The sequence below is a fragment of the Alexandromys fortis genome, unplaced genomic scaffold (genome assembly GCF_014885135.2).
Source record: "Alexandromys fortis isolate MF-2015 unplaced genomic scaffold, M_Fortis_MF-2015_v1.1 scaffold_0, whole genome shotgun sequence".
NCBI lineage: Eukaryota > Metazoa > Chordata > Mammalia > Rodentia > Cricetidae > Alexandromys > Alexandromys fortis.
Window position 1 is genome coordinate 35,987,718 of NW_026067949.1, and position 16,347 is coordinate 36,004,064.

General features: G+C 35.7%; 1 protein-coding gene across 6 annotated transcripts in view; it reads left to right on the plus strand.

The window, feature by feature from the left end:
• Adgrl3 (adhesion G protein-coupled receptor L3) overlaps nt 1–16,347 on the plus strand; it is a 734,036-nt gene that overhangs the window by 702,980 nt on the left and 14,709 nt on the right. For 5 of the 6 annotated variants that reach the window (XM_050149588.1, XM_050149591.1, XM_050149589.1 and 2 more), the window contains one exon: nt 701–9,522. The exons of the other annotated variant lie outside the window; for it this stretch is intronic. In XM_050149588.1, coding sequence (XP_050005545.1) covers nt 701–1,500 — 800 coding nt within the window. In that variant the 3' untranslated portion in view covers nt 1,501–9,522. Of the gene's footprint in view, nt 1–700; nt 9,523–16,347 lie in introns of those variants that run through there. 6 annotated transcript variants of the gene reach the window in all.

Sequence of the window (16,347 nt, forward strand, 5' to 3'; positions counted from 1 at the left end):
TATGGATTAATATATAGTAATAACTAAAGTGATTACAGTAGAAAAATCCAAACACTTTTGAAAGTATATATAAATTATTTCGATGTGCCACTTATTTGACTGGGCATTATTTCATGACTTGCAAATTTAATCTAATCCTTTTGTGGTTTTTGTATGCAACAATTATTTTAATCTTCCTAAATTATATGTCAAATTACCAAAAGCTGCTTTTCTTCCTTTTGAATTACATATTCAAAGTGCCACACATGAAATACGTTATAGCTATTTCAGAGATATGTAAAGTTAGAGATGATGATTGAACTGACTTTGATGTGTATAAATTGAAAGCAACAAATGACTATATAAAAAAAAACTTATTTTAATTTGCCAGTTACAGCTAAATGCACTCGATGTATCAAATTCCATTTGTTTGAAATTGGAAATTAATAACATAGTTTTCTTTAAAATTTATTTCAAGTAGTTCTTTTCTACTTAAAACATTTCTGTTAGTTTTTTTGAATTTTATATACATACATGCTGACATGTACAGATTTAATATGCTTTTTGTTTCTTTCCATTTTATATTTAAGATGCTAGCAATTTATACATATTTTAGATTCCATGAATGTTTCTGCTTTTGTTTGTGTGTGTATGTGTGTGTGTGTGTGTGTTCAATGGCTCATTGGATATAAATGTCATAGTGTCTTGTAATCTTTTTCAGAGGGGCTTCTGAACAATGCCAGGGATACAAGTGTCATGGATACTCTACCACTGAATGGTAACCATGGCAACAGTTACAGCATTGCTGGCGGTGAATACCTGAGCAACTGTGTGCAAATTATAGACCGTGGCTATAACCACAACGAGACCGCCCTAGAGAAAAAGATCCTAAAGGAACTCACTTCCAACTATATCCCTTCGTACCTGAACAACCACGAGCGCTCCAGTGAACAGAACCGGAATATGATGAACAAACTGGTAAACAACTTAGGCAGTGGGAGTGAAGATGACGCCATCGTCCTGGACGACGCAGCGTCCTTTAACCATGAGGAGAGTCTGGGCCTGGAACTCATTCATGAGGAATCTGATGCTCCCTTGCTGCCCCCGAGGGTTTACTCCACCGAGAACCACCAGCCACACCATTACAGCAGGAGACGGCTCCCCCAGGACCACAGCGAGAGCTTCTTCCCTCTGCTAACTGACGAGCACACAGAAGATCTGCAGTCACCGCACAGGGACTCTCTGTACACCAGCATGCCGGCCCTGGCCGGCGTGCCCGCTGCAGACAGCGTGACCACCAGCACCCAGACCGAAGCCGCAGCGGCCAAGGGTGGTGACGCCGAAGATGTTTACTACAAAAGCATGCCAAACCTGGGCTCCAGAAACCACGTGCACCCGCTGCACGCCTACTACCAGCTGGGGCGCGGCAGCAGCGATGGATTCATAGTTCCTCCCAACAAAGACGGGACCTCTCCGGAGGGAACTTCCAAAGGACCCGCGCACTTGGTCACTAGTCTATAGAAGATGACACGGAGATGGCAGCCAGCGGGACTGCGAGCACCCAGTGGACCATTCTCTGAGTTGACATAAGCAGTGGTCATCCTGTGTACTCCGACACCTGATGCTGTTCTCGAAAGAGAGACTCTCTGACTTTTTTTTTTTTTTTTAACTTGAATTTTTAGTCGGCCCAGGTGGGAAAGAGCTCACGGCTGAGACCCTCCTGTGCCCCGTTCTTCCCCATCCTTTCCCCTCAGATGGAGACTTCATTATGTTAATGAACGAGATATGAAGAAAATGGCGCTCATTGTGGCCTTGTTGAATTATGTTGTGTTTGTTTTAACATCTCTGATGCTCTGTTACTAGAATCACAAGGACCTGTTGTTTTGTTTTGTTTTGTTTTTAAAAAAGGCCAGAACAGTGGTTTGAAATTAGTAACAATGCTGCATCTAGATTGGAGTGCTGGCCGGCCGTAGAAGCAGAGAAGAACTGTATTACCTAGCGGTTCATGGTCACTCTCAACCTGAGTTCACCACAGCGGGAACAGCTGTGGGAAACAAAAACAAAACAACACAATGAATAATCTGACGGAGGGGAATTCTAGAATTATATGCTAAGTGCATATTTTATGATTTGCTGTATTAACTGACGATAAAACTAATGGCAGAAACAAACTGAACAATTTCTATGTAATGTACAGATACTAGCATTGCGCATATAGTCTGCTTTCTGTTCCTCCAGAATTTGAGTCCTGTTAATGTAGTGGCGAAGAAGAAATTTTCTTTTGTGCTAGTCTTGCAAGTTTGTCTACCAGTAAAAGAGCCAAGTTTCCTTCCTTTCTTGTTTTCTTCTTCTTTTTTTTTTCTTTTGTCCCCTCCCCCCACCTTTTTTTCTTTAAAAATTCACCTGGCAAAAAATAATAATAATAAAGAAATGAAGCTATCACTTTATAAGAATCATTTTCTAGTAATGCAAACAAATTATTTTTTACAAAAAATAAAATAAAATAAATAAAATTAGACGTCCTTCCCTCACTATATATCTTTATCCAGCCCGAATATTTCCAGAACCGTTTATTTTTATTTTTATTTTTTGCAAATTAGAGCAGGACAAATTTTTATGTTTCCCGGGCACATCTGTTGTAATGCAAAGCATATTTGGCAAGCAGTTCATCACCAAGGCAGTAGCTATGATTCTAGAAGCTAAGAGGTGTCTATAGAGCTAGAGGGGCTTCTGCATGTGAAAAGCTGTATTCCATAGGCCTTCCAGTGCTGAATGCGCAGTGTGACCCCCTGAGGGCGCCTGCACTACCAATTGTTAGAGGAATTTCCCTCCCTCCTAGTGAGAGTGGAAAGGTCAAATTATTTTGAAATGATTTTTTTTTAAAGTCTTCTGTTAACAGGAAAATTTATTTATTTGACAGGATTTTAAGTAATGTAGGAATACAAATGGTAAATTAGCAGCACATATAATTTTTTTTAAATTTATGATCCATTTTGTATGGTCTCAAGTTGGATGACCTCATTACTAATATTTGTTGTAAAAGTGAAACTTGTTTGCCAACCAATAAACAACTGATTGAGATTTAGAAGAGATTGTTTTGACGTATGTACTATATTATCAAGTATTTTCTTCATTTTTCTTGCCTCCCCTTTCTTCCTTTATCAGAATATAAGCTTCGCTTATCCTTTGTGATCCAAGTGAGCCACACCAAAGGAATCAATCTAAGTTCAATCTACAAACACAGCTGGTGCAGGTTTTGCAGACAAAGTCAACCAAGGAAATGGGATGAGCTGAAGAGTAACTCGCACTCAAGCAGTTAACAAAGACCACTGTGTGCTTACTTGTAAAGTGTCACTAGGCTTGTGTCTAAAGACACATTCATTCCATGGTTTAAATACCACATTTGACAGAGTCTTCTTCCCCCCCACACACACCTTTTTGTAAGCTCCATTTTGATGGAGGAATTTGCAAATGTAAATTTAGTCAATTGGCTAAGCGATGCAATAGAAATAGCACAGAGCATATTCATTGAAGAGGGAGAGGATAAGACCTTTAAAAATGAACACACAGCATTAGGTTTCTTCATGGCAATCTCAAAGATAATTTGTTGTGTTGATTCTCCTCCTCCATCCCTCTGACTCCCATTTGTAATCTTCTGTCTCATAGCCCTTTGTACCTTCATGCCTCATCTGTCTGACAGGTTTTACAATATTTTTTTCTTTTTTTCAGCTTATGGGAAAAAATAAGGACACAACTAATTCCTTCAAAAGAACTTCTAAATCTTGCACTTCTGCTACCTGCAGCTTCTGAGCAAGGAGCCCCAGTTAGAATAAAACTCAAATGAACTTGCCCAATTATATTTTCTGTAGTACATCCTGCGGCTTACTTTATTCAAGTCTACACACTAGCCATCTAGAAACAATAGATCAAGATGGGAAGCGTTGAGAGTGGGATTAGCCAGTTACCCATACAAACTTTAAATCCTGTGACAGAAGAAAGCTGTGTTGGATAAGAGCAGGCGTTATTCTGAGAGCCACTTCAGAACCCATGGATCATTCCATCTTAGTCAGCTGACGTGAATATTTTCTTTAAGTCCATGGACACTTTAGTTAAAAGGAGAAACAGTAGCATTGGAGGAAGTAATTACTTTCCCCTGAGGCTATAATGGTAATGATAGCACCCAAAAGTTGTTTAATTCATGTAATGTTTTTTTATATATACATAAGTATATATGTGCCATATATGTATTTGGTAATCTAAAAAAAATCCCTTTGTGGGCCTATCTAAGGCAGCCTTGGAAATATTCATTTTCTTCTGTGAACTTCAAGTATTTGTGTTTGATTTGAAAACTCTAAGTGAAAACAGTATCAGAGAAAACCTGGTTTCACGAAACAATGGGAAAACTACTTCAGTTCAGCTTGCTCGGTACTCTGATATTGCTACCTTCCTATATGAAACTTTTTGTTTCATTACACAGAATTTGAGACAGGTAGCCTCCCCATTTCTACGGGAACACCTTGACGGAAGATCACTTGGATACATAAACCAGTATAGAAGGCCTTTGCATATTATCGGTTAACTTTGCTCTTGCATCAAGATGAAAGGGTCCTTGTAGACCTCTCATACATATTGACTGCTGTGCTTCAGAATAATAAAAATCCCCAAGTTTTCAGATGAAGGGAGTTTCTATTCCCTATTTGATCCTAATTAAACAAAAGAAAAAGTGGGTAAAGAATTTGACTTTTCGTCATTTCAGTAGAAATTTGTATATTCATTTAGTCTTGTTTATACGAGCTAAAGTCCTGAAGCTGCCTCTCATCCTCCCACCCACCATTTCACGTAATGGCACTGACCTGTTAACACTATTAATTGTTTCCTCGTTCTGAAACCTTCTTCTAAGTTTTCACCACCCTAGGGCATTTGTGATATGCTTTTTTGCCTGTCTTCCATGAAGTAGATTTCTATCAAATAGACTCAGTGTACATACACAGAACATTACTTAGCCAATTGAAAGAGAAAGTCATGTAGATGAAATAAACCAATTATTGCTTTCTAGTAAATAATATTTTTGTAATATTTTACACTTGAAGTTTTCTCCTTGTTGCAGTATTAAGTAACATGATACTTTGTCAGGACAGTAGCTAATGGACCTCAGGTTTAATTGATTCTTGTATTGCTGGTTTGTTGCATAGCCAATATTGCTAATTGATGACATTTATAGGTAAAGATTCAGAGAAGAAAACTGGTTGGAATTCACTTAAGTTTTGTGGACATTCCTCTTTATATAATATAGTAAATTTGAACACATGGGAAATAAATGTCCAAGTCTTATGCTAGAATAGTTTTAATGTATCAAAAGAATTGGCATAAGAACAATTAATTATATTGAGATAAAAAAGCAGGGAATTTTATTAAACAAAGGTAGGTAATAAAATTATCCATAATTTCCTGTAAAGAAAAAGTCCATCGTGTCTCTAGATTCACACATATTTTATGATATGTACTGTTTTAAGACCACCAGCATAATTTTAAGAATTGACGCAGTAAAAAAAAAATATTTAAAAATTAGTATTAACTGAATGTGATAGATACCCTAACTTTAAAGGTAACATTAAAAACTTTCATCAGTGACTGGCTCCAGATTTTTGGAAAGAGGAAAAAAATAGCTCAACTATAGATCAACTCTGTACTGAATTTTGCCCTCTTCATATTAATGAAAATATTCAAATTTTGAAGTTGTTCATCAGTATTTGAGTAAAATCATTTTCCTTGTAATATTTTGGGGTAAAAAAACACCACCAATAAAATTGGTAAATAAACAAAAACCATTTTAACAATAAACAGACATCAATTTAAACTTAAGGAGTCAAAAGTAAACAACCCGAAACGCTAATCGGGTTGTAAACAAATGTGTTGTCTATAAAACAAATGCCAAAAACCACATTGACATTAGTGTTTTACTCTAACATAAGTAATTGCTATAAAATACTAAGAACAAGCGTCCCAGTATCTTATAGTCCAGAATATAAAGATTTAATTTCAGTTTTAGTATCTCATAACTTGTCACATAAACAATTACTGTGCATTTCTATTTAAAATTTAGATGTCCTCACATCAAATTTTAGGAAGTTGAAGACACGGAAGGGATAAAAGCGCATGGAAAAACAGGTTCTGGAAACATTTTTGTATAAATGAATTCTATGGAAGAATTTTCTTGGAGTTCATAAAATGGGATCAAAAGAGTAAACTTAGTATTGTAATCAGAAAATCTTAAACCATCTTAGTGTTTTTAGACATCCATACTTCCATTTGTAATCCAAAAGTATCAATAGTTTCAATAGTGACCTGTGTCCTGATTAAGCCACAGGGAACATGTCCACGAGAACCACTTACCCTGATGATATCATGTTTGCTTTACAAAGGAAGTCAGCCTTTTGTCTTTCACCTCTACATATGTTTACACAATATAATTTTTTATACGTTTTCAGAGGAGGTCACTTTTTTACACTTATTAACGTGGTGTGTTTTATTCCCAATTAGCAAGGTAGTTACCATAGTTTTGTATAGTCTCATTTTAAGTAATTACCTAGTCTTTTCTCAAGAACAAAAAAGCATGTTCGACTCTAGCATTTTAAAATTATTATTAAAATGTCGATTCTAAATACTTTTTTTTGTTCTTTACCTGTCTTAACAGTATGTCGACTGTACTTTTTCTCATTTAGTACCTTTCCTGTCCCCTATAAAGCATGCTTAAGGTAAGCGGGAAACTGGTTTAATGTGAAGATGGCAAAAAAGAATTCAAGGACACCAACTTCTTTCAATAAGCTAGTCTTTTTAAAACCAAAGTATGAATGGAAGGAATCAGAACCAGATTGGCAAATTTTGTCCAACTACCCAAGATCTACGTTAGATCTACAGAGAAAAGGCTTCTGGGGGGAAGGAATAAAAATCACTTAAAATGATAAAAAAAAACTTTTGAACCTGCTGCTACTGATGTGTTAAGAAAAAAAAATTGTACTATCCCATATTTTTTTCATTTTAATACCACAGAAAATACAACACACTTTAGTGCTTTGTAGGTATTTCTCATAGGGTTAGATCTTGTTGTAAAGACATTTCAATATGTCATAAATGCTTCTAAGATATAAGTCTTTGCTTCAATTCACCTTCCCTCTCTGCTCTACTGACTACTATACACCAACACACTTAATGCTACTAGTGGCTTTGTGGTCTTTACAGCTTTGTTACGGCTCTCTAGTGTACATTGAATTGATATTAGAAGTGTCTACAAAATAGCCAGCCAATATTCTTTGTACAAAAATAACGTGTTCTATATACTAATATTGTTGACTTTGCAAATTACTATCACGCTGACAGTATTACCCTCAATTCCTATCTTCAATTACTACAGTCGGTTCACTCAATCTGCAGAGCTGCACCTGGGTTGGCCTATTACAATCCCTGGTAATGCAAGGCACCTGAAGGGATTCCCAGTGCTTTCTTCATCCTAGAAGGTTGAAGGGAAGATCTTGAAGGAAGAAGTTCACTCGGCTTCTGGAGCTCTGAGTTAGACATTGTTCTTTAGACCCAATAGTTCTACATTGGAATGCTACAACTTTTGCTCAAAAGAGGAGGTTGCCCAGAATTTACTTAACCCAGAATCAGAGTATTTACACTCAAAGGATTTAGATATGTTTTACTGGCCATACACTGCCAAAGTTTATGCCGCATTAAGTAGAAAATAGCTGTAAAAAAATAGACATGAAGTTACTTTGTAAAGTTTTTTTTTTCCCTGATGGTTGAAACAGGCAAAATGATCCTGACAACATAATTGATTGACTTCAAGAGATGTCTCACAAAATTAATGTACCAACAGGACTTGGGAATAGTGTTTTTTTTTTCAGAATTAGAACACAGCGGCTAAAATATCATGGTCTCTTATGCTACAATTAGAATATCATTTTATAGTATTGTTTTCAAAGCCTCAAATTTCAACTCTCCCAGTGGCTGATGATTTCACTGACATTTTGAATCACAAAAGTCAAGGAAAATCACTAAATTTTGCTTTTCACACCCCAGTGGAGCATAAAGATTTCCTTTACCATCCTGAATAATAAAAGATGTTGTGTCTTAAAGAACTATCGATAGCAGTGTGTGTGTGTGTGTGTGTGTGTATGTGCTTTGTAAACATGTCTCCTTTGTCTATGTATTCTAACATGGATGTTAATGTTCTAACATCTAATATGTCCTGTAAACTATTATAGCACAAATAATACAAAGCTAGAGACAGATATTGGGATTCAACCTGAAGATCAGAAAAGCAAAAACAGCCAAGAGCCCTTTCTTCTTTGAAATCTCCAGCTGAAAAAGAGCAAGATCCTGTTTCCCTCCTTAAAGTCCTTTCTTGCGCTGGGATTAGAAGCATGCACCACCACTGCCAGGCCTCTATGGCTAACTAGTATGGCTGCTGGGATTAAAGGTGTGTGCCATCACTACGTGGCTTGTATGGTTGACTAGTGTCGTTGCTTTGCGTTGACCGTCAGGCAAACTTTACTCATTAAAACACAAATAATATACCACTATAAACTATAAAGTCAAAAGCAATAGAACCCGGCTGTTTTCTTTTGACATCTTTGAACAAATTTTACGTGAGACAGATAATTAGGAAAGTTTTACATATTGTATTTCTTCACAAGATTTAAATTTAATTCATGATATGCCTCCTAAAAAATAGTTTAATTCCAAGACTAACGACGAACCAGGCTATTGCTCACAAATATGAAAGATCACTTTTAGAAGTAAACATGCAGCTATTGCGACTTTGGTGTCAGAGAATTCTCCGACAATCACATGACATTCTTCTGACCATGCACAATAAAATAGCAAGCTATTGGATCCCCATTTCCCCCTTGTACAATCTTTTTATCTTTTTTTTAATGCTTTGTACAATCACTTGTAAAATCATGAGCTTCAAAAGTCAATAAAATGTCAGTAAACAATCAGTGATGTAGTTCCTGTGGTCCTGCGGCGACCTGCAGAGCTTTGGTTTTGAGGGATTGTTTCAAGCTATAGAATTATAATTAATCATGTATTTCCTGTGCCTCTCGTACTTCAACCCTGCCAACCTTCCCTCCCATACTGGACGTAAAGTAGGAGGACTTGCTTTTCTTTTGTTTTTAAAGAACTATTACTACCTAAAGTGTCTCTCAGACATTTGTAACCTACCAGAAGATAAGTGTGATTCATTTACTTTTTGACCTTGAAGCTTGCCATCAAAATATATAATGAAATTTAGCCTTATATCTTCCATGTCATCTTAATTTCCCTCATCCAAACAGAATTATGAGAGCCTGCTGTGGAACCCTGGGTCAAAGGAGATTTTCCAAGCTCTGTGTTGTTGCAGGCTGTTCTTTGAAATAAGGGAACACTATGGATTAGTAAATACTTTGGATTGCATAATTGATGTTATATGTTCGTCATTTCATGACATTGGGGATTTTGATTGTCTTTAAATTATTATATTACATCATATAAATGATCATGTGTAAAGAACCCACTGCCCTTTCATTTTAATCAGAGAAGTAAGGTACTTAATGAAATATCAGATAATGGGTCTCGAGGATTTTGCAGAACTTATTTCACTGGGCAGTAAAGCACACACATGGAAGGCTGTTGCAAACAATCTACACTGAGTGGACACAAGTGAGAGCAAACTGTTGAAATAGGAACGGCGGGGCTGCGTCCCCAACACCCTGGCCGCTTGGCTAGCTCATGCCCGAAATAACAACACACAAACTGTATTCATTTAAGAACTGCTTGGCCCATGAACTCTAGCCCCTACAGGCTAATTCTCACACCTGGACTAGCCCATTTCTAATAATGCGTGTAAGCACCCCAAGGTGCGCTTACCGGGAAGATTCTAGCCTAAGTCCATCGTGGGTTGCAGCTACCTGGGAGCGGAGCTGTCCGGTCCCTCTGGAAGCAGCGCAGAGTCTGACCTCACTTCCTCTTCCGCCCAGCATCCTATTCTGTTTACTCCTCCCATCTATGCTTTAACCTATCAGGGCCAGCCAAGCAGTTTCTTTTATTGCTCAGCCAATGAAATCAACAGATTGATATGACACTCCCACATCACTTCCCCTTTTTCTGTTTAAACAAAAAAAGGAAGGCTTTAACTTAACAAAGCAAAATTACATATAACAAAACAGTTATCAAGTAAAAATTACAATAATCTATATCATAACTAAGGAAAACTATAACTAACTATTCTTAACTCCATCAAAGAGTCCAGAAAGATACAATATTACCTAAGCAAACAAGAAATCCAAAGCTCTAGAAATGACAGAGACATCTCGCTGCCTGGACAGTCACCCAAAGTTCCTCTGTACCGTTGGGGCATCCATCTTCGGCCTACAGGCCCATAGTTTCCAGCAGACATTTCCACAAAGCAGGAAATTTCAAAGGCAGTCACTATCTGCTTGTCCTGAAGAATGTCTAGCAGACTCTTTCATGAATCAGGAACCCCGAAAGATCATCTCACCTTTAGGCAAGTTCAGCAGTCCTCTCTCTGCGGGTTCTCTGTGTCCAGTTTATGCAATAGTCCAGGCAAGAGCAGTTTCTTGCCCAAATGGCTATCAAACTCCATAAGGATCCTCTTCGATGCCCATCTTCCTCTTGAAGTAGATTGGTGCTGCCAGGAGCAGAGTGTCTCATTGTCATGAAAAGTCCTAAGTTATTAAAACATGTAAAATGCCATATTCTCTAGCCTTTGAAAGATATGAAGAATGCCTATCTAAAATATATCTATGCACATCTAGAAAATCTTAACTAACATAACTACAAGCTTAACTACTATTAATGATTATTCATTAACAACCTATATACATTCAAAATTGACCTTAAATCTCTATCAATAAAGCAAAATCTATACTAATGCAAATTATTCATATCTATATCAGCAAACGACCAGCAAACTTTCCTTCCATCTTTCTATCAATTGAAGCATTCCTTAGACAAGCCTGCCTTGGCTTTGTTTCTGACGTATACCAATTCTATGCCTTTGAAATCATTTTTAGGAATAGGGTTTCCCAACCCTAAATATTGAAATGTAATTTTTATGTGCTATATGAACTTAAAGGCAAAAAATCATCCAGAAGATTAAATTAACTCTAAGTTAATTCTAAGTAGAGCATTTGTGTCTATGGATTCTATTGATTCTATTAGCTTCCTGCACCCAATGCTTAGATAATAACAATATGATTTTAAATTAGATCAAAGTGCCATTCTGATGCATAGGACAGGCTTATGACATCATCAGATTATGTAGCTTATTTCTTAGCATTCACATACTCAGTTTTCCAGTATTCTGTCTTTACTGAATAATCTTACAGGCTGTTATTTTTCAGTGCGATAATGCACCATTTATATCTTCACTCAGATTTAGCTGATTGTAAACAATGTTTTTTTGTTTAAAAATATCTGAAAGATGTGAAACTAAACAGATTTTTTTTTTTTACTATAAGATTTCAGAGACTATGCTGCCTGGATATCATGCTGCTTCCTAAGATTATTTGACTCAGAAATCCTTAAAGGCACCAAAAAAAAAAAAATGGTACACAATTGAATTCTTCACTGTGAACTCATTGTTAGCTGAATATTTTTGTATCTAAGTAATGTAAGTCAGTGAAATTCTAGGGTTTGACTCCCCTAACAGTAATTGGCTTTCTAAACTATGAGAAACAATCTTATAAAAGTATCTCCCAGATGGTGGCTTCCAGTTCCTAGGTGGAGGTAGAAAAACTGAGATGAATATTTCTAACCACAACTTTCCTTTGAGTATAGCTTCTTAATTTTTTATTATCAAATGTTCATTTGACTCAAAAAACTGAAGACAAAACTGCAGTATATTCTTCAGTATATTCATTCTTCTTTCAAGTGTTTCTCCTTTAAAAAGTGCATAAAATTAAGGTGGCAGTCTTTTTAAAATGCGTGTTCTGACATGGTCTAGTTCATAATTCTAAACCAGAAGCATGTGCCCTGAGACTACTCCAACTAGTACCAAGATGCTTTGATTTTTTTTGTCTTCTATATGTTACCAATTTTTCCTCCCTCAAAAGTAGTTACTTTTATATACTTGGAAATATATTACAGAAAAAGTTTCCATATATTGTTCAATATTATCTAAAGGTCAATTGTTAACGTGGTTGGAAATAAATACATGATATATCACTTCAATAGTATCAGAGGTAAAAATCCTCACTCTGACACTGTACTAATTTGTTAAAAATGACATAGGAAAATTGGAGACTATATACAAATAAATGTATATACATTTATGCATATGCACTATATATACACACACAACACATATGTGTGTGTTTATGTATGCACAAAGTTGGCCACCAGCTGCAGGCTCTGTATCCTGTGGCTCAAACCAACAGCAGATGGAAAATGTTTGAAAAACAGTGTGTCTGCCCTGAACATGTAGAAACATTTTCCCTAAACAAGACAGCATAATGATTTATATAACATTTACACTTGAAAGATACTATGATTAAACTAGAAATTGTTTTAAGTTTACTGAAGAATGTTTAAGTTACATGCAAATATTTTACCATTTTATATTAAGGATTTGTTCACTTTCTGATTTTTTAAATCCACTACGGGACCCTAGAAAGATCTCAGTATATACTTAGGTAAGGAGAATGCATGTATAATTGCCTGTATAATATACAAATATATTATGCAAAGATATATAATATATTTATATAAAATATACATGTGCATATAGTAATTACACATTATGAAAAAAGGCTTGGCTAAAAGGCATTCCTTTTGATATTTATTTAAGATATACCAAATACAATTAATAAAAGTAAGCAAACTAGTTTAGTCATAAGAGAATCATCTGATGTGTACCCAGAAAGACTTGTGGGATTTTTATTTATCTGCAAAGTGAGGAATAATTACACAGATACATAGAGAAAAAAGTGAAAAAAATCAAAGAATGCTTAGAAAGTAAAATAATTCGAACTTTTAAAAATAAACATTTCAATCTTTACTATTATTTTCATTTCTTTTATTACAGTATTATAAAGCTATGATGTTTACTATGAAAAGGATTTTTTATGAGTAAAAAGTCTAATACAGTAAACATTACCAGCTGTACACTTAACTCTGAGAGATTTCATCTAGACTTTATTCCCAGACACAAGCGCTTTATAAAATGTTTCAAAGAGATCAATTGTTTTTAAATTCCTAGACAAAAATTAAATAAAGTGTTGTGTCCGTATTGGTGGAGATTCCTTAAGTTTATGAAAACCAAAACAGAGCATGGTATTAATGAAATACCTGAGTAACAAGTATCCAACCCACACACTGAAAGTGGTGTTTGAGATAACCCTTTAAATTTAAGATTCGTGTATGAATTCTCTTTAAATTTGGAACAGAAACGATTAATTAAATCCCTTATTTTCATCTTTACGTTCTTGCTGATAGGAATTGAAAATAGATACATGACATTTAGATGTAGCCTCAATTCTGCCAATTAAGTTGAATCCCCCAAATTAACCTACTTTCAAATGTTGGAGAAAAATATAATTTGTATCAAAATATACATTCCTTGTCTTTCATATTGCAGTTCTTAAAGATAATGTACTTTTCCATTCTTGAGAGCACAATGTTGATTTTCATAAATTCACTGTAACTTATGTAAATAAATCCTTAAGATTCTATTATATACAGAAACAAAAGAAGAAATAGATTCATAGTAACAATTAAATATTCTTCTCTTAACTGAAATCTATTTTTATTTTTAAATTTTAAGTAAAATTTATTATGCTTTCTCTATTACAACATAAAAGAGTAAGTAGGCCTTGCAGTTGTGACTGATGTACAGATAAACTGCCAAAGATTAAAACATAACAATAAATGCTATTAATTGAGTCTTGATAATAAACAGAAATAATGTGCAAAGAGGAAATATCAAGATGAATACTTGGCCCTGTGAAGGGCAGGACATTAATTATCCAGTTTTGCATCTTATTTATTCATTTTTAGAGGACGATGAACTCACCTCTTTGCTCTACCTTTATGATAGGGGTCAATAGAACAGTCTGCTCAGTATTTTCTAGCCCTCCCTTCATGAGAACCACCTCAGTAAAACCGAATCTCTTATGAGTTTCAAATATTAGTAAAACTCAATACACACACATTGACATACTGTGCAGCTCAGGGTGAGAATAATAAGATTAACTGTGTATTAAATGTCAACATTTACATTGTTATTCTTAAATGTTCTTAAATATTAAAAAGAAGCAGAAAGCATGTATCAAAAGATCAGAACAGAAAACAAATAAACAGTGGCTATAGTTAATTCCCTAAATATGGTTTTCACTCAATTTATAAAAATTGGGGGTTTCTTAAATGGTTAGTTTAAACCATCTTTTTCATAATTTAATTCCTAAAGTCAAATATTTTTCTCAGTGTTATGTTTCCATTACTCTTGAGGGAAGAGCAAGAAAGTATCAAAATAAGAACAGTTACTAATTTGAAAGCAGGAATATTCACAGATGCACATTGGGTCATTTACAAAAATAGAAGCTCTCCCTATAAATTTGAATTATTGGATCCTACACAGAATCTTGATATCCACAACAATGTCACAACTATCCAAACCCCCTACTCTTTAAATATGACAAATCTACTTTCAAAGAATGAGGCCTCCAGCTGGGCGATGGTGGCGCACGCCTTTAATCCCAGCACTCGGGAGGCAGAGGCAGGCAGGCGGATCTCTGTGAGTTCGAGAACAGCCTGGTCTACAGAGCTAGTGCCAGGACAGGCTCCAAAGCCACAAAGAAATCCTGACTCGAAAAACAAACAAACAAACAAACAAATCACAAAGAAACCCTGACTCGAAAAACAAACAAACAAAAAAACAAAACAAAAAAAAAAAGAGGCCTCTGGTTGAATAAAGTTCGAGTTTTGTTACTCAAAACCAGCATAACAAACACAGTAAAGGTTGTCTCTATGTTTTATTTCTCTTTCTCCCCACGATAACCCCTGCCCCATTACTGAGAGACAGTGTTCTATATCACTGATGTGACTTGTATAGATTTCGAGTCTGTACTGCCTGAATGAAAAGGCTGCTTTCCCCATTTTCCACTTGTTTGATTTTGACCAAGTTTCTTCCTCTGCTTTGGTTCCCTTGTCTGTAAAGTTGGAGTGGCAACTGAATAAAGTTACCGGCATAAGCAAATAAAACCACTGGAGAAGACAGATTTTGAGAAGAAAATCTATCACATAACACATGTCTAAGAATCACAATCTTCTCATACGCATGTAGCAGGGCATCTACCTTTTGTTGACAAGCTCATACTTTGAAACAGAGTCAGTTATGTTTCCAATAGACTACCCCTGTGAAGATATAGAAGTATTCTTTCCTACAATCTTTTGTTTGGACAAATTGCAAGGAAAGATTCAAATTTATCACTGGTGTTTTTTGTACCTAGCCTTTGATCAGCATTCTCAGGGGAATGTATATCATGATCAGCTCCTCTCAGGTTTTGTTCATTTCTCCCATTAAAGCAGCCACAATTTATCAGGTAATGCATGATGCGGAATGTGGAAAAACAGTATCAGTTCTTATAACCAGGCAATTTGAGTACATGAGCCCTGGGGATAGGTCCCATTCAAACCGGAGCCATGTTACCTCTAAGTTTAACTCTGTTTATCTGTACTAGATTTCATTATTGGCTCAGGAGTGAAATGTTCAGAAGCAACAATTACACTCACATTGCAGCCCACATTCCAAAGCTACAACCTTCCTTTCTTTGCATGTCTTTCCCCCTTTCATCTTAAGGAGTCAAATGGAAAGCAGCCAAAACTCAGAACAGAGTGTTTGGGTGACCTCTGCTCATGGCTCTCTTATTCCAAAGAACTGAATTTGGTCTGTAACTTTAAGATTTTCAAATAACGAAATGCTATCCTTATATGTCCTTGAGAAGATAATTTAATTGGCTTTGATGAAAACCCTTTTGCACAAGAAAGGGTAGAGATGAAAATACTGGTAGGATTAATCCAGGATTAGCAAGGGATTCCACAAAAACCCTTATTCTCACCAAGCCTCAGGGCATGGAGCTGCGGGCTGCAAACCAGCACATATATATATATATATATATATATATATATATATATGGCTAAGTAAATGTAACAGATATTAAGGTCACATTTTGTCAGAAATTTCACATAAAATTGTTAAGTTACCCTCCAATTATACTGCACCTTGCACCCAAACACTTTATTACATGGATTGACCCTTATCACGTGAGAATGTGCACATGTGCAAACACACACACTTGTGCACTTTCA